This window comes from Dromiciops gliroides, chromosome 1 (genome assembly GCF_019393635.1).
Source record: "Dromiciops gliroides isolate mDroGli1 chromosome 1, mDroGli1.pri, whole genome shotgun sequence".
Taxonomy (NCBI): domain Eukaryota; kingdom Metazoa; phylum Chordata; class Mammalia; order Microbiotheria; family Microbiotheriidae; genus Dromiciops; species Dromiciops gliroides.
In genome coordinates, this window is record NC_057861.1 from 742,394,763 (window position 1) to 742,413,782 (window position 19,020).

The 19,020-nt window shown below is 39.4% G+C and overlaps 1 protein-coding gene across 6 annotated transcripts in view; it reads right to left on the bottom strand.

Moving 5' to 3' along the window:
- Nucleotides 1–778: 778 nt before the first annotated feature.
- The window catches only part of LOC122741032 (sarcolemma associated protein), a 140,782-nt gene continuing 122,540 nt past the window's right edge, over nt 779–19,020 (bottom strand). For 2 of the 6 annotated variants that reach the window (XM_043984068.1, XM_043984094.1), the window contains 6 exons: nt 15,576–15,896; nt 11,747–11,864; nt 10,406–10,577; nt 6,502–6,636; nt 4,502–4,591; nt 781–2,825 (listed from right to left, as the gene is read on the bottom strand). In XM_043984068.1, the coding sequence (XP_043840003.1) occupies nt 4,508–4,591; nt 6,502–6,636; nt 10,406–10,577; nt 11,747–11,864; nt 15,576–15,896 (830 nt within the window). In that variant the 3' untranslated portion in view covers nt 781–2,825; nt 4,502–4,507. Of the gene's footprint in view, nt 2,826–4,501; nt 4,592–6,501; nt 6,637–10,405; nt 10,578–11,746; nt 11,865–15,575; nt 15,897–19,020 lie in introns of all 6 variants that reach the window. The other 4 variants (XM_043984076.1, XM_043984103.1, XM_043984059.1 and 1 more) reach the window with 4 other exon arrangements.

Here is a 19,020-nt window from a genome sequence, read left to right on the forward strand (position 1 = left end):
TGAGCCAGGAGCAGGCTGTTTTGCTTGACCTCGATGGGGATAAATTTTTCATCCTTACAGTTTTGATCTTTGCAAACAAAAAGTCATCTGGATTTAGGTTTGTTGAATAAATAAGTGAATAGGCTTGGCTGTCACCTTTTTGCCTAAAACAAAACCCATGGTTCTATCTGATTAGTTAATGAGGAAGAGGTAGAGTGTATGCTTGTGCTCAAGTGCACCTCTAATAACAGTTCTAAAAAAAGTAGTAAAAATCTACTTCTAGCACCAACAGCACTGCTTAAGTAAAAGTATTGTCTTTGCAAGGGAGATGATTAATTTATGGTGAATTTGCTTGAAAAATAATTGCTTAACCTACTTTTGTATATATAAGCATAAGCTGTTAACGTTGAAGTATAACCAGCTTTCAAACCAAAAGTTTGGTCAACTCATTTTAGATACGTCAAAATGCTTTAATGCCTTCAGCTCCTGCAGATCTGATTTTTAAAAGCTGCCACGGGAGCTTGGAATCGCTACTCAGAAAGTTCAGGGCATGGAGGTTATCTTGCCTGATTACACTATCTTGGTCTTTGTTGCATGTCTTATCAGTATAAAAATATCCAGATGGAAAATGGAAGGAAAACGAGAAGACAGAGGTGTGGCTCACACACACATGGTTCCCATCCTGGAGAAAAAACCCACTACTATTTTGTGTTAAGGAACTGGATCTTATAACACTTTCAGTTATGAAAAGGAAAGACACCTCAGGGGTAGGAGACTTAGGAATGGTCCGATTAAACAAGGCTTACAGTTTCTTCCAAATCCCCAAGAACAGCCAATTTGCCATGTGTAGGTGACTGTCACACTGCCATTTTTGAGGACAGGTGCAACCCAGCAGTGAAGTCAACCCTGCAGATTTCCAATGAGATTCAACTCAAACATGTGTAGGGAGAGTAAAGTTATTTTATTAAATCATGCACATCACGTGTGTTAGTGCAAATAGTTTAATCTGTATTCCAGAAATTCTATTGTACTTTATATCTTTACAAAATAGATTTAAAACAATTATTTACTTTAAAAAATGTAATTCTGAAGTTAAGCATTTCAGAACAATATTTGCAATAACCTATATACAAGAGGTACAGAGTACCACTGGCATAGGAGCATTCTGGGGGGGGGGGGAATAGCTTCCTGCAACAGAAAAGGGTGAAATGAAAAAGGTGACATTTTCTACAAGTCATCTGTGGACTAATTCTTCCATAAATCTAATGGTTCTCCCAACAGCAAATCCCCAACAGCTTAAAATATAACCTTTAACATATAGACAATGACCCCCCAAAACCTCACAAGGCAAATTATATGCTAAACTCCTATTTAAGTATTTGGCGAGATCTGTAGATTGCCATGGAGAATCTAAGCCAATTCACTGAGATTTTTCTCATCTCCATTTTCTAATTAAAAAAAAAAACAACCCTTCACTCCATTAATACTTCAGTATATTATGAGACTTCAGTAAACTTTATTGACATAACTGTTGAGCTGCAAAAAACATAGCTCACTCTGACTTGGGCGTTTAACTGATATGATCCCAACTGAAGTAGTGCTTCTCATGAAAAAAACTACTCAGTTTTTAAAAAGACGAAAACAAAAAAAGAAATGAAAAAAACAAAACAAAAAAAACCAAGAACAAAACAAAACCCAAAGCCATTTGCATCCCTAACTGTAAGATTCCCTGGGTTTACAGAATTTCACCTCGTCCAGTAGATCAATTAGCTATAGATGCACTCCAAACTCTCATAACAAAGTTAAGTCAATAAAAGTTTATCTAAAGAAGACACATTTTCCTTCTTTAAAGCAATGTTTGGAAGAATAAGTGAGGAGAAAAAAAAATCATGCTTCCTAAAATGCTGTAGATGAGAAAGTAAAGAAACGGTCTCTCTACTTTGAATGCATAAAGTTGAATAAATTACATTCCAATTGAATAGTTTGGTTTACTGCGCTGTAGTTATGAAATGGTTAACTTTTTGCTCCCAGAAATACTTCAGTTCACTCAAGAAAATACACACACTCTTACAAAGTTTTTCCAGGTTGATGCCATCCACATCTTCAAGTCACATTAAGGCTGCACAGAAGCATGTATATTTCCCGAATCACTGCTAAGACAGAACCTTTTCCAAATGTGTTTTTTCCTCGAAAAAAATCTATGGAAGTAGTAGTTGTCTCTAAGTCTTGTTCCCAATAGCTCAGTGGTTTATAGCAAGTAAAAATGGTGTCAATATGTAAAAAAAATATATGTGCATATATTTATTTCAAAATGACAGGCACTGAGCACACAGTGCCTCTTTTCCAACGCGTTTATTGGTTGTTTGGTTTGGGTGGGAATCCAATCAGAAAATGAATGATCTGGCAATCAGCATCTAGAGTAAAATAGCCATAAACCTAAATGTTATAAATAATTTGGTACCAAGAAGCCTACTTTAGGCCACCATAATATTTAGAATCTCAACATACTAATTAAAAAATTACATGAAAAATTTGCAAGCAAATTATTGCTTACAGTAGAATAAAGTCACAATTTTATTCCCTCTTTATAGACAGATACATTTTATACAATTTAAAGCAATGACCCGACTGTTCTTTTCTTGCACTTTTGTTGTATTAAGAGGTAAAAAGGAAGAAAATGGATCTGTTCTCCCCAGTATGAATGTGACGCCAGCTTCTAAGAGGAGGGCAGGGTACGGAACCAACCAAAGTTCTCATGGCGAATCTCTGGTTAGGCCTGGTACATACAACACTACGGCTGTCACAGCTACCAGAGCTGCCAACATGGGCATCCAAGGCCAGTATCTCTGTGTAGAAAGAAACCAAGAGTCAATATCGCATTTCCCCCTACCTTTCATACCAACTACTAAGCCCTCCGTTCATAGAATCTTGGGAACTCATCACAAAGCATTGTGAATCTGAATTCTACCTCGCTGTCAGAAAATCTTGACTTCTCACACCAGGAAGGCTCATTGAAAAAACAAGAGGCAATCTGACTAGCAGGTACAATTCCAGTGGCCAACTATGCAGAAGGATAACACATCACCAGGAAATATCCTTAGTATTTCTCTGACTAGCTACATACTTGGCACCTAACAGAGATTTCTGTTAAACACCTCAGGATTGACACTCCTTTATTCATGCTATACCCAAGATTTTTTCAACAGTCTAAAATAATTAACTGTAATAGAGGTGCTTTCACCACAACATATTTAGGCTAAATTTTATGTTTCTTTTTTTCTTTTCTTTTCTTTTCTTTTCTTTTCTTTTCTTTTCTTTTCTTTTCTTTTCTTTTCTTTTCTTTTCTTTCTTTCTTTCTTTCTTTTCTTTCTTTCTTTCTTTCTTTCTTTCTTTCTTTCTTTCTTTCTTTCTTTCTTTCTTTCTTTCTTTCTTTCTTTCTTTCTAATGGGGCAATGAGGGTTAAGTGACTTGCCCAAGGTCACACAGCTAGTGTCAAGTGTCTGAGGCCGGATTTTGAACTCAGGTCTTCCTGAATCCAGGGCTGGTACTTTATCCACTGTGCCACCTAGCTGCCCCTAAATTTTATGTTTCTCAATCCAAGGCCCAGCATGTGTTAAGGGCAGAGCTATAAGAGAGGATGGGTGTACACTGGGGTATGGGGTACCACATAAGTCTTAAAAGTACATAATTAAAAACCTGTACCCAATTCCACTTGGTGTAGGTAGAATTCTGACCCAATTTAGCACAGTCTGCACACTGGTCTCATATTAAACAAATGTGCCCCCAATTAGAAACACCACCGGCTATGCAAATCAACCATAAGTCTTTCCTTGTATCGACCAAACTAATCTGCTTCTCAGCTTTTCTTCAGATTTGTTTCCAGTGGCTCTTGACCACACCTCCCCCCGCCCCAAAACCCCAATCCCAACTGCTTTTAAATGACTGTTTCCTCTTTAAACAAGTCAGAGATCAGAAAGCTATGGCCAAAGGTGTTTGCTGGCTCATTTAGGTATGGGATAACGAGTCCATGATTCCAATTTGATCCTTTTTCATCTTCTTCACAGCCACAGTGAAAAGAGAAAAAGTATTAAAGAACTACCACAGGACTAAGGGGATGAGTTGGGGAGGAAAAGGAAGCTGGCTTAAAAACGGAGAGGCAAACTCTTCATTTCTTGTTCAAGCCTGAGTTAACTTTTCGTTTGCTTTTGGGAAGCACTGACCAACGCTGCAGCATCGGAGATGTAAGTTTACTCTGCTTTCACGAGAGACAAAGACCCGGCTGAAAGCTGAACATTTAACAACTGGTACATTTGGAATTAATTCATGGTTAGCATGACCACAAAGGAAACAGACAGAAAGTTACATGATTAGTGGATTGTTGAACTGGGTGGGAGGAAGCACAAATGAAGGGTTTGCTTCAGGAAACAAAACACCGGTGGTGTTCCCTCATGCACTAGTTTACAAACATGGCACAAAAAGGTGACAGGGACGGACAGACATCGACTCAACAGGGAGCTTGTACCTTTCTCTACCACAATGGACCGTAACACCAAAACAGGAAAGCCAGGAATAGGCCGATGAAAACGGCTGGGACGGGTTGGAATATGGACGGCTAAAGAAGGGAAGGGAATTAAAAGTCATTGTGTGCTCTAACGATCAGATCAGATGATTTAGAGGGGGGGCTAAGGGTTAGCATTAAGTCTGGCGTGAATAGGAACGTATGGAAGGCATCTAACACAATACAGAATGTCAGACTATCACACACCAAGCTAGCACATTATGCTCTTCAAACAAACAATGCGAGGAAGTCAGTCTGTGTAGGTTTCGCTACACCAAATAGAATTTAATTTAGGAAAAATGCCCAGTTCCATTTCATGTTAACTTGCCAACTATTTGTTAGTATACTGCTTTATGATGGGAGATATATGTACAGACAACGTCTTTGGACAAAGTATCCACTGGAATCACCAAAGATGTGGTAATTGAGGCACCAGGTGGAGTCACTTCCGCATCCCTTGGTGTTGAGGGTGCTTCTTGGGATTACATTAGGCCCCAAAGTAACCGTTAGTGATTCTCCCTTTCAAAAAAGGCAGGAAAGAAGCTGTAGGGTTATAAGTTACATGTTATCAGGGCTACCATGTTAAGCTGACAAAATACACTCGAGTCAATTATTTCTCTTAAGAAGTCGTTGTACTATTACTGAAACATTTCAATTGTGAATGTCTGCCTGGGTCCAAACGTGTGTGTGAATTAACAGAACATGAGCTGGAATCAGTTTTATATTGTGAAATGGCAAGTTCCTTTCAAGCAAAAAGCATTTTATTTTGGAGTTTTTGTCTATTTTTAAACATCACTGAAGAGAGAAGTTATTTCTGAAATGGTACTAATGACACTGGGGCTACAATTCTCATTATGCTAGATGCCTTTTTAGGGTAATTTAAAAAAAGAAATAGAACTGAATTTCCACAATCAGGAAGGTACGATTAAAACTAAAGAAAGACGTAACCTAAAAATATGAATCATTATTGAGTCTTCACATAGCTATTAAAATAAAAATAAACCATTATCACTTGGCAGCAAAAACTCCATCCATGACTTATCACCAATTTAAGAAGCCTCAACTTGTGACGGAAGTCTTGATTCTATGCTGACAGAGTCTTTCCTGGGAAGGACAAATTGTATGTGAGCAGTGAATTGCAGTGCTGCTCTCTTGTAGGTGGTGCTGCCAATCAAGCTGCGTGCCAGCGCCCACAAGAAACGTGTTGGTTATGACCACTGCAGTGACAGGAGACTTAGAAGAGTCAGAGCTACTAACACTTGCAAAGTCAGTCACACTGAAAGAACAGCCACCAGAGGAAGCTCGCGATGGCGGCGAGAACCAAATACACACAACGACACTGAGGGTAACTGATGTTTCTTCACAGAGCAAATACAAACAGCTGTTACTGGTGATTTACACCAGAGCGTCCTGGATTCTACAGGTACTTCCCAGTATTTCCAAGAAAGAGAAAAGACAGGAGGAACCTTTCACCTTTCTAACCTTCCATCAGATAGGATGGAAATATGCCCCAAACCAGGGCATCAGTATCGTGTCTACCCAAAAATAAGGGATGACGTCTTCTGGCGGCCACAGCGAGTCCTCAGGTGGGCTAACCCAGAGATTACAAAGGAGGGAAGTCAAGTGTGGAGATGTGAACTTCCGACCTTACCCTTAGAATAGATGAAGGCTGCTTCTTGCAGATGAGCATTGCCCTCACCCATGCCCCAGTACTTACCCAGATTTATGTATCCAAAGGGGGAAATTCTCACCATACTTGCTGACCAACACAGTGATTTCACAAACAACCTCCTTTCTTTGAATAGGGATGATGGGGCTGGGTGACTACCATGACACCAGTGGATGAGGACAGTCAGCAACATGGAAGGCCCTAGGAAGTCTGTCCTGGGTACTTGGGGACACCAACTGAAGCCCTGCATTTTCCGTACCTCATCCAAACTGACCCCAAGTTTGCAAAGACTTACATTGTTTCCTTTTTCTTGTAGCTGCTTCAGGTTGTCTTGACATTGTCTGAGCTCGTCGGTGATGGATTGTTTCTCCTGCTCGGTCCTTTCGAACTTCAGCTCTAGCTCGGAGAGTTGAGTCTGTGTCCTTTCATACTACAGGCAAAGAAAAAAAAGTGGGCAGACCCCGCTTAGAATAGGTGTGGAGCCGGGCCTCTTCTCCTTAGGCTTCTACACTGTCCTGGACAAATGTGGAAGGGGGAGAGCACAGCTTTTCTTGGAGGAGTCTTCCTTGTGACCTGAGGACCCCCGCCCTTTTTGGCCAGGAAACACTATCAGGCACTGAGGTGCCAAGTGTCTCAAGCAAGTTGCTCCCCCTCCCCACAGAGGTGCCAAGAGTGAAAAAAAGGAAAAGAAAACTCCAAAGTTGAAGCGGCAACGTCTACCTGAGGAAATACCCACAGCCCTCAAGGCTTCGAGTCCTGAAGACCCCAGGTATTTGAAGCTCAACACGTGGAGCCCATCTCTGTCATCCTCTCATATGCCAATCCATAGCCCAGCACTCTTGCCTTCCCTGCTTTTCCATTCCTCCCACCCAGTTTCTTCCCTCACTGCATCTCTTCACATGCATCTGTCCACCGTTTAACAGATTTCTAAGTGATCTCCCTGTTTCTAGCCTCTCCACACAAACTCCTCAGCCTAAATACAGCCCGGCTACAGCCTACCTTCCCATTCAGTATTTCCCACTAAGACCCACCACAAACTGTCCACTTTGGCTAAGGGAGGTACTCAGCCTTCCCCTGGACTTGACATTGCACGCTCTGTCTCAGTGCCTAAATCTAAGCTCTCCTCTATGCCTGGAAGGCATTTCTTCTCCTCATTTCTCCTTCTCAGAATCCATAGCTTCCCTCATTCAAGCACCATCTACTCCATGGACCCTTCCCAAGTTGTCCAGCTGTTTGTTAATATACTCTTCCTGCTTCAGGTTTTTTTGGTGTATCTCTGTATTTGGGTAACTGTTATACGGTAGAAGGTAAGCTCTTGGAGGACAAGCTCTCTGCTTTTTTAGTCCTATAACAACCTAGGCAGTGCCTTGACCACATTCAGTCTGGAAGACATGTTTGATGAATTAAGTAGACTTGACTTTAGCCCTGTTTTGAAACTTAATGTAACTGACTTTTTTTTTTAACTTTTTGTGGGGCAATGAGGATTAAGTGACTTGCCCAAGGTCACACAGTTAGTACATGTCAAGTGTCTGAGGCTGGATTTGAACTCAGGTCCTCTTGAATCCAAGGCCAGTGCTCTATCTACTGTGCCACCTAGCTGCCTCGTAACTGACATTTTAAACTTAAGTATCTACATGCTAGATGCTGTGAATGAGCAGAAGGGTTTAACCCTCTTTCATAGGGTGTGCTATTGGCAGAACATGAAGCCGCACAGCACAGACGGAAAGAGCATCTATGGCTGCCTGGGACTGTGTCTCCCCTTCTCAAGTGTGATGTACTGGAGGAGCCTTTGCTTTTCCAATCCCTGAGTGAAAGGAAAGACAAAACAAAGCTCTCAAGGGGATAGAAACATAAGAATTGTATGTAAATGAAATGAAACAAACTGAACACAGTCCCCATCCCCGGACTTCCAGATCTGAAAAGGGGTTTTTTGGCCCCCAAAGCTCTCCCCAACATTACCTGAGCTCAATTTCATTTTGTCACAGCGCCTGAAATGTTATTAATTATGTGGGTTATGTTTTTGTGGGTTTTTAAAAATGTAAATTGCTCTTGGAGTGTTAAACTAGATGATCTCCAGGTCCAGGCTATGCTGAGAGTCCATGTCAAGAGTTATGTTCCTGTTACTGCAAAGCATGAAAGCACTTTGCAAAGCCAAACAAACATTTGTGAATTCTCTACCACTGGCTTCTTATAGCTTGTCTTATAGTTTCATCCTGATACAAATAACAAGAACCAGAACAATAGCTAGTCTATCTACAGAGGGGTGTGTGTGTGTGTGTGTGTGTGTGTGTGTGTGTGTGTGTGTGTGTGTGTGTTTAAAAAGTCATCCTGGTTAATCTAGAAAAGCAGTTTAGGAATGAGGTTCCCTGACCCAGTTCAGCTTGTCTAGTAACTCTGATAACTTGAGATGATGAGCTCTGTGTCAGGGAAATGCAGCAGGTTATATATTGCCAGCAGCCTGAGTCACCCTTTACATAAATAACCGTGTCTATCTTCCTTAGTTTGATCTATGAGAGTGGGGTATACTACGCTAATACTTATGCCATGAGGCTCTGAGAGAAAGGAAGGTAAAGGTGGAGTGTGGAGAGAAATGCATACAGATATTAAAAAGTAGTACCAGTTAATTTTGAATGAATGCATATACAGAAAACTTTACATATTCACAAAATTTTGGATAAGAGAATATACAAGTTGAATTAAATCACAACAAAAGGGAGAATAAACCACATTGTATCATAAGAATATAATGACTCCACACAATTATGCCATGTTAATATGAAACAGGCTGAGGGGAAAATGTACATGAACTACACTGACAAGATCAGACACAGTCCAATAATTGGCTGCCTTTAATGCAATCCAGTAACCACCGACAGTTAAAAGCCTTATTGCATCGACTTACTGTTCAATGACCATAATATTCATAAATAATGGAACAAAATGACTAATGCCTTCATATTAACATACAAGTAAACCATCTCCCATAGGCATAATTCTTCCTGGATTATAGAATTACGGAATATGGATGACAAGATGGCTACAAAGTGTGAGGTTGTTTAAACAATGGCATATGTACTTTGGCACACAATTTGTGATCCAGCAAATGATAAGTGAAGCTTCTCCCTGATTTAACATATATTTAACAAAGACCAGAAAAACATATTACAGAATAAAAACACCCACAGAAAACACAAAGAAAGTTACAGGCTTTTAGGAACAAACATGAAGACAGAAGAACAATCATTTTCAAGTTTGACACTACAAAGAAAGAAAAGCAAAAATAAAAAATTACACTAAATGAACAAATATCTTCTAATAACCACCATGGGAAAATCACTAAAGCCTAGTTTTTCTGGAGTATCCCTTCTCATCACTGTGACCCATTCATTAAAAAGACCCTACTTCCGGGGTCTCTGGTCAGGAGGTGGACATGCTGCCATGCTCTCGTTTCTGGGGGTTGTCGAGATTCCTAGCAGGAAGAGCAGGGCCACTGACACCCCTGGCTACTGAAGAGCCCAGGGATGGGCTGTTTGTTGCTTCAAGAATTCAGGGAATGAAAAAAGGCTTTTCCTCATAGAAAAGACTGAAAACTATGGTTTAGATTAACCTAATCCCTTGTTAATTTCAAGGATGAGATTAGTGAATAAAATGTCCCTTCCTGCAGATTCGATTATAAAGTGCATGCATTTCTGGGCATTAGAAAAACCGAGCAGCATGAACCAGAAGAGAATTCCCTGGGCTACCCTTTGCTATAGAATGAAATCTCCTATAAGGTCAATCTTCCTAATACATTCAAGAGAGTAGAGCAGCTGAATAAAAGGATAAGGCAGCAGCAATACAGTGAAGGTCAAGCAGAAATGGTCAGATTGTATTCTGACATCCTGATACTCTGAAGTGTGAAAGACCAGGTATTGGTTAAACAAAGTCTCCTTAGGTTGGGTAATTAACTAGTACAGAAGAATTAAAAAGGAAACACGAACTTTGCCAATTGATAAGTGATGCTTTGTACTGGGTCCTCTTCCAATTCTTGACACATGCATCATGATACACAAGAACAGACAAATGCCAAGTACTACAGGCATCCATTTAAGTGACACTTGATGCGACTAGTGCTTTCTGTTCTAACTTGAATAAAGATCAGTTGCTTTTGTCATGAAGTCTCATCACAATGGGGTTTGTACAACGTCTCTTCCCTTTACCTCTTTCTGAACATCCTTTGCTTCATTTTCAGCTTTATTGAGAAGGGTCTTCCAACTTGCTGAATCCCGAAGATGCTGCTCCTTCAAGGATCCCACTTGATTCTCCAGCTCTTTCCGGGACATTTCAAGGATGCTTAGATCATTGGTGAGTTCTAAGCTCTGCCTCTGAGAGCTGTAACACAAAAGCGAAGACATGGTGTGTACTATACAAAATACCTAGAGACCAAAAGGGGTCTAGAATTTTTTTTTTTTTTTAGGCAATGGGGGTTAAGTGACTTGCCCACAGTCACACAGCTAGTAAGTGTCAAGTGTCTGAGGCCGGATTTGAACTCGTACTCCTGAATCCAGGGCCGGTGCTTTAACCACTGCGCCATCTAGCTGCCCCCAGAATTTTTATTTTTAAAAAATATTTTTATTACTTTATTTACTTTTTTTTGTGGGGCAATGAGGGTTAAGTGACATGTACAGGGTCACACAGCTAGTAAGTGTCAAGTGTCTGAGGCCGGATTTGAACTTAGGTCCTCCTAAATCCAGGGCCACTGTGCCACCTAGCTGCCCCCAATTTTTATTACATTAACAAAAAGCCAAATAAAATGAGCATTCCCACATACATAGTAAAATAGAAAAAAGAAGACTGTACACGAAACTACGAATCTCCACTAAATAAAGCTAAATAAAGAGTTTCTTTTAAACTATATAATAAATCCACTTTCAAAGCTGTCCTGCTTTTCTGTGATTCCTTCTGGCCTTTTTTTGGTGTCTATTTTACATTTTTATTTTACTCTGGACCTAAACACCAAGTAACACAAGCATCTTCACAGAGTAGAAAGATATATATATATAAAAGCAAATATCTATTACGTACAGCTTGCTCTGCTTAAATTAGATATAAAACACCTGAAGTTCTCCTACTTGTCTCTGACACCTTCTGGCCTTCTGCACAGTGAAAAAACTGCTTCAAAAAGCTTTCCTTCTCTCTTTTTTTTAGGGAGGTGGATGGGGTAACCCCATCCATTCTAGCTGAAACCCCCTGTGATACAATTTTTGTAGTAGAATCACATTCATAATTATGCTTTATTTATAGGTAAATATTCCAATGGATTTGCATTCTCTGAGGAAGTCTAGAATCATACCTCTGGACAGGACAAACCCAGACGGGATAACATATTGGCCACAGATAATTTCTTCAGGGCCTACCAGGATACCTTGCACAAAATAGCTATTTAATCCACATTGCTGATTTTGTCAAGTTGTGTTATATTGAACAAAAAGTATACAAATAAAAAAAAGTTAATGTAAACACTGAAGAAATATTCCTCATTTCCTCTTTGAATCACATACCTTTGCAATTCTTTTTCTTGTCGCTGAAGTTCTGATGAAAGTGAAATATTTTCCTTTTTTAGAGAATGGCATTCTGCTTCTAATACACTCCAGTCTTTTCTCAACTCCTCCAGTTCCCCTACAAATTAATCAAAGAATATTATTCTATAATGTAGTCAAATACATTTTAGTATAAAATTCTAATAATAAGAAGATCCATAAATTGGGGAATGGCTAAATAAGCTGTGGTATGTCACTGTGAAGAAATATTACTGTGTTATAAGAAATGATGAGCAAGATGATTTCAGAAAAACCTAGAAAGACTTAGACGAACTGATGTAAAGTGAGCAGATCCAGAATGTTGTACACAATGAATACCATACAATGAAGAACTGTGAATGACTTAGCTATTCTCAGCAATACAATGATCCAAGAAAATCCCAAAGAACTAATGATGAAGCATACTATCTACCTCCAAAGAAAGAACTGATCTATCTGAAAACAGATAGAGGCATGCTATTTTTCTCTTTTTTTCATCTTTTTATTTGAGTTTCAATTTTTAAAAAAAATTTGTACAAAATCACTACTATGGAAATGTTTTAGATGATTGTACATGCATAAACTAGATCAGATTGGTTACCATTTCAGGGAGGGGGAAGGTGAAGGAAGAAGAGAATTTGGAACTCAAAACTTTTTTTTTTAATGGGTAAAAAAATAAATTATATTAAGATATTTAAAAAAGAATAACCAAGAAGAAAATTCCTTACTTTTACATAAAATTTACCATAAACTTTGTATTTTATTATTATCTGGAGCTGTAGGTGAGACACAAATTAGATAGATATATTTTGAGATTCATTTAGAAGCAAATCACTTTCCACCCAACTGTCAGAATTACTACCATCTTGAAAAAGCAACAATTATTTGGTGTTTGGGTTTTTTTTCTCTATTTAATCTATTTATTATAATTGTAAAGAATAAGTCAGTTTACAAAGTTCCATATAGTACAACTCCATTAAAAATGTCAGCCTTGGGGGCAGCTAGGTGGCACAGTGGATAAAGCACCGGCCTTGGATTCAGGAGGACCTGAGTTCAAATCCAGCCTCAGACACTTGACATTTACTAGCTGTGTGACCCTGGGCAAGTCACTTAACCTTCACTGTCCCGTACTCCCTCCCCCCCCCAAACCCGTCAGCCTTATTTTTACATTCTGGAAATAAAATTAAGAAAGCTACCAAATCTGTCTTTGAATAATTTTGTAGGTAGATATCATATGGTTCCTATGTATACATTAGAAGGTAGATTCCTAAGTATTTTATACATCATGTAGTTATTTCCAATGGAATTTATCCATCTCTTCCTGCTGGGTTTTATTGGTAATAAACCAAAATGCTAATTATTTTGTTTTGTTTTTTGTTTTGTGGGGCAATGAGGGTTAAGTGACTTGCCCAGGGTCACACAGCTAGTGTCAAGTGTCTGATGCTGGATTTGAACTCAGGTCCTCCTGAATCCAAGGCCAGGGCTTTATCCACTGCACCACCTAGCTGCCCCCTTTTTTTGTTTTTGTTTTTGTTTTTGCAAAACACTAATTATTTATGGGGATTTATTACCTATCCTGCAACACTGGATTACAATCATTGTTTTAATTAATTTTTAGTTCACTATCTAAAGTTGATCCTCTTAGTAAACCATTCTAAAAAACAATGATTTTTACTCCTCTTTGCATCTTCTTATTCCTTCAATTTATTTCTCTTTCCTTTTCGCTACAGCTGGCATTTCTAGCACTACATCAAATAGTAGTGCTGATAATGGATATACTTGTTCATACTGGAAAGGCGAACGCCTTTTATTGTGTTTTTTTAAAATCATAAAAGTATTTTATTATTTTCCAGTTACATGTAAAGATAGTTTTCAACATTTATTTTCATTTTTAGTTCCAAATTTTTTTTCCTCCCCCCCTCCTCAAGACATGAAGCAATCCGATATAGGTTATAAATGTATAATCACCTCAAACCTATTTCTGCATTAGTGATGTTGTAAAAGAATCAGAACATCATTTATTGTTGTTACATATAACACTGAGTCTTGATTTTGATAGATAATACTTATATTAAAGAAAGGTCTATTTATTCCTATGTTTTCTTTTTTTTTAATTTAAATTTAATTTTTTTTTTTGTTTTTGAGGGGCAATGAGGGTTAAGTAAGACATCCAGTGTCAAGTGTCTAAGGCTGGATTTGAACTCAGGTCTTCCTGAATCCAGGGCCGGTGCTTTATCCACTGTACCACCTTAGCTGCCCACCCTATGTTTTCTAATGTTTTAGTAACAATAGATGTGGTATTACAAAGAAACACAAAGAAAAAGTTTTTAATGCATTTATTAATAACCATATAATTTTTCTATTATTATTATTAATGTGATCTTTTAGGTTTATAGTTTTCCTAGCATCAAGTCCATACTGGTATCAAAGAAGGAATCTGGTAAGGATTCTCTTTGCCAAATTTTTGGCCAATACTTTATGTAATATGGGAAGGGATTATTCTTTGAATGCTTTATAGACTTGTAAATTCAAATATATTAAAACAAATTTTTGTTCTGTTAATACAGGCATTTTATATTTTTGTCAATATTCATCCATAATTTTTATATTTGCAGTCTTATTGGCATAGAGTTTGAGAAAGTAGTTTCTTTTTTCATTTTCTTTTTTTGGGGGGGGGTGAGGCAATTGGGGTTAAGTGACTTGCCTAGGGTCACACAGCTAGTAAATGTTAAGTGTCTGAGGCTGGATCCGAACTCAGGTGCTCCTGACTCCAGGGCCGGTGCTCTACCCACAGCGCCATCTAGCTGCCTGTTTTCTTCATTTTTTTGATAGTGTTAAGTATTCCATTTTTCTTTTTTTTAAATCAATTTAGCTAATGGGATATTTGTTTTATTGTTTAAAAATAGCTGTTAGCTTTATTTAGTTTTTTTCCCTTTCAGTTTTGTGAATTTCATGATTTGTCATCTAATAGTTTTAAAATATTCTTTTTTATTATGAATATCATCAGCAAACATGAACCTTTCGATATACAAATTAGAGAAAAGCACTGGATGTAGCAGTGTAAACTTCTATTATGTATATAGTTTTAGAGTGTATATTATGTTTGCTACAACAAAACTGCTATACTTTTGGTTTCAACTTTTTTCTAAACTAAAATGTTCTGGATTTGAACTCAGATCCTCCTGACTCCAGGGCCAGTGCTCTATCCACTGCGTCATCTAGTTGCCCCTTGATATAAGTATTTTGGTATACATTGGTCCTTCCCCTCTGTTTTGTTTTTTTTTTTGGGGGAGCAATGGGGGTTAAGTGATTTGCCCAGGGTCACACAGCTAGTAAGTGTCAAGTGTCTGAGGCCGGATTTGAACCCAGGTACTCCTGAATCCAGGGCTGGTGCTTTATCCACTGCATCACCCAGCCACCCCCTCCCCTCTGTTTTTGACCTCTTTGGAAATTATAGCTCCATGTATAATAAAAGAAGGTAACACTTTAGGATAAATCATAAATCATGAAGAAATCACACAATCATTAAAAAACAAAAACAAACAAAAAAACCTGCCCAGGAGTGAGAACCAGAGAACAAAGTGGAAATAGAAAGAATCTACTGTCAGTCACCTCCTGAAAGCTCAGAGTGAAAACACTCATAAATCTGCTGCTTCTAGATCCAAAAAAAGAAACGCTCCAGTGCAGCCACAGTGAGTCACAGCACAAGGAAGCAGAGCCAGAAGCATACAGTATTATGCTGCAACTACAATGAAGGAGAGGAATCATGGAATATGAAACACCCAGCATGACTTCTCCTGCTGTCACTGACCTTGCAGCCTGGAGGATTCCTCCTTCTGCTGGTCCTCACACTGCTGACACCGCTGCTGGAAGCTGGACTGCAGACTGACAATTTCCTTCTCATACTCCGAGGCTGCCTTTCGCCACCGATCCAGCTCCTCCCTGACCTTCTGAAGCTCTACTTGCAAGGAAGCGATGTCAATGTCCCGCTCAGATGCAGCCTTATCCGCCACTTGTTGCAGCAGCAGAATTTCATCCTGGGCACTGAGCAAATCTTGCTTTGTGCTTGTGACTTCACTTTCCTTCTCTTCCCGAAGGTTCTCCATATCAGTATGTAACTTCTGCAATTGGGCTATACAAGAAAAGGATGCCATCTATTATTTTTAGACTACAGTAATGAAATTCAGATTTCTGGGTCCAACTAACTCAGTCAATTCTCTCCAACCAAGAGATACCTTCACAATCATGCTAATTCCAAGGTCAATGTTCTTATCCTGCCTAGACAACACCACAGTCCTAAATGAAGCTTTGATTGCTCAAATTTCTGATAGAGGGTAGACTCAAATGAATGAGATTAGCAGTAGCAGGATATCATATAAGTAAAGATGGAAAACATTAATGCTCTTCAATTTGGGCAGGTAAAAGACAGTGTAACAGCATCCCAAGAGAGATGGGAGGCTTAATCATGGCTGCCCCCTCTGCTCAGATTCCCTGGGAAGCTACCCAAGACTAACCACCCAAAGGCATCAAGAGTAGTAGGGTCTCTCAGGTCACTCATCCTTATAGCCAAGGGGGAAAACACTGTAGAAACCATACCAAGGAGATGCTGCAACCTTTGTCTCCTTATCAGCCACAGCTAGTGAAGACCAAGAAGAAAGTTCTTACCACCAAAGTTTTTGCCTAAATTTTGCCTGTGTCCCCCCCTTCTTCCACCTTTATCTCTTTTCCTATCCCCATTCCCAGCATTTACTGCAATCCCTGGCACATAATTAATGCTTTTCATTCGTTCATTTATTCATTCACTTATTCACTTTCTTCCTCAGATCTTTAATATCTGTACTTTCTGGAATCTTCTTGGCAACCTACAAAAATACTCAAGGCTCTTCCTTAATCAGTCATTCATTACACACACACACACACACACACACACACACTCCCAATCCCCTTATAGAGAAGAAAAGAAGTGATCTGCCATATAGATATTGAGCAACAGAGCTGAGATTTGAACCCAGATCTTCGGTTTCCCAGTCCAGCATAACTTTCCACTACAATGTGTGGAAACTCTTTACCTGGTTCTACATCTTTCCTTTTCAAAGCCAAACCCAAAGAAAGAGTTTCCACTTCCTGCTTCTACTTGCTGTCTGCCAATTTATTTCTCAACTCCTTGTCATCTATATTTTGAAATCTCTTCACCAATTAAACCAAGAGTTGCCAAAATATTTTTAGAAGTTCATGGCCCCAGGCTAAGAATCCCTCAATTAAACTCAAATGTTAGCAGTGTAATGTCCCGCGGCCTTTTCTTACTACCCCTCATTCTGGATGTCCCTGTTGCTTTTGACAGTAACGCTGGATTCCAAGACATCGCTCTCACCTGTAACTGTCTTGATGCTCTTTTTTTGGACACTGTTGGTATAAATCATCATCCATCTCCAATTCCCTAAACCTGGACATCACGCAAAGCTGTCTGGGATTCCCTTCTCTAAACCTTTCCTTTCTTGATGATCACATATTATTTCTACTTACCACGGTCCAGCCCCAATATTGCTCCTCCCTCCAAATCCCACATTTACAATTGATTGCTGGGTACTATGTGGCCAACTAAACACAAAATGTCCAAATGTGACCTCATCATCTATGTCCCCAAATCCTTCCTCAAAACTACCTGATTTCTTTTTCTTTTTTTTTTTTTAGTGAGGCAATTGGGGTTAAGTGACTTGCCCAGGGTTACACAGCTAGTAAGTGTTAAGTGTCTGAGGCCGGATTTGAACTCAGGTCCTCCTGACTCCAGGGCCGGTGCTCTATCCACTGCACCACCTAGCTGCCCCAAAACTACCTGATTTCTAAAACTATCCTCTCATTTCTTAGTAACAGAAGTTCAGAATCTGAGAACTCTGTCCCCTTCCCTTGCCCTATATACCAGTTACCCAAATGCCGCCATTCTCACATTTTTATCCTTCCCTCCACTCCCCTTGTCAGATGCTCATTACCTGGAACAGAGCTGGGTTCCTAATCAGTTTTTCTGTCACTCTCTCCCATCTCCCACAAAGCTGATTAAGTGATTTCCCTGGTCAAAGCACTTCAGTGTGACTCCTCTTAATCAAACACAAATGCTTCCATCTGATTTGGACTGACCCCTTGCCACACTTGGGCTCCAATCTATCTTTTCCAACCCATTTCACACTTCTACCTGACACACACCATGTCCTATACAAGCTATTCCCTGGACTTGACCACTCCCTACATCCATGAATTTGCACGTGCCCTATTCTAGGCCTGGTATGGAATTTCCCTATTTCTGTGTTCAAGAATCCTTTTCTGCATTCCATGCTTGGCTTGGGTACCACCTCCTCTATGAAATCTTCCTAGAAACTCAAATGGCTAGTTAGTGTTCCCTCTCTTATCATCACCTTTTACTTTTCCTCAGTACATTTCTTTCTTTCTTTTTTTTTTTTGGGTGAGGCAATGGGGGTTAAGTGACTTGCCCAGGGTCACACAGCTAGTAAGTGTCAAGTGTCTGAGGCCAGATTTGAACTCAGGTTCTCCTGAATCCAGGGCCAGTGCTCTATCTACTGTGCCACCCTAGCTGCCCCTCCCGCTTGCATTTCTAAGGAAAACATAAGCTCTTTGGGTTCAGGAAGTTTTTTGGTTCTGTGTTTATTTCTCTAATTACTAGTATGCTGTGTTGTATTGCTGCTTAGCCTATCTCCACTCCACCACCTCCAACTTGTACTTCTAAAGGGGCTTTTATGAACCAAAGTCTAAAACTTTATATTGATCCCTGTTCTTATTAGTTTCAGCCCAATGTTCGTTTTCTTCCATCAGTGTTCCAATAAGATCTACCCAACATGCTGGAGTTCTTCCAGTACACCTTTTATCATAGATGGGCATCAGGGAAGTCTCTCACCTTTCCTTTTATCTTTGGTTCTGGCCTCTATTTCTTGTTCCTGTATTTTGTGGTCTTTTAATTCACTTTTTATGCCTAAGTCATCATTAGCCAGATATGTTGATGCCTATTTAGACACATCACCTGCCACCCCACTGCTCTCTAGGTCACCCATAACCCTGATAGTCTGAAGACTGTGATGTTCCATGATTCAAAGCTACATAGCACTAAGAGAAAAACAGAGGTGATAAAATATTTTATTTATGTCAAGGAGTAGCTTAGGATGACCTAAAACACCAACATTTATTGAACAACCCAGCCTAACCAATCCAGCTTGAAGCAGTGTGTAAGGACCCCCCCCCCCCCATGCTCA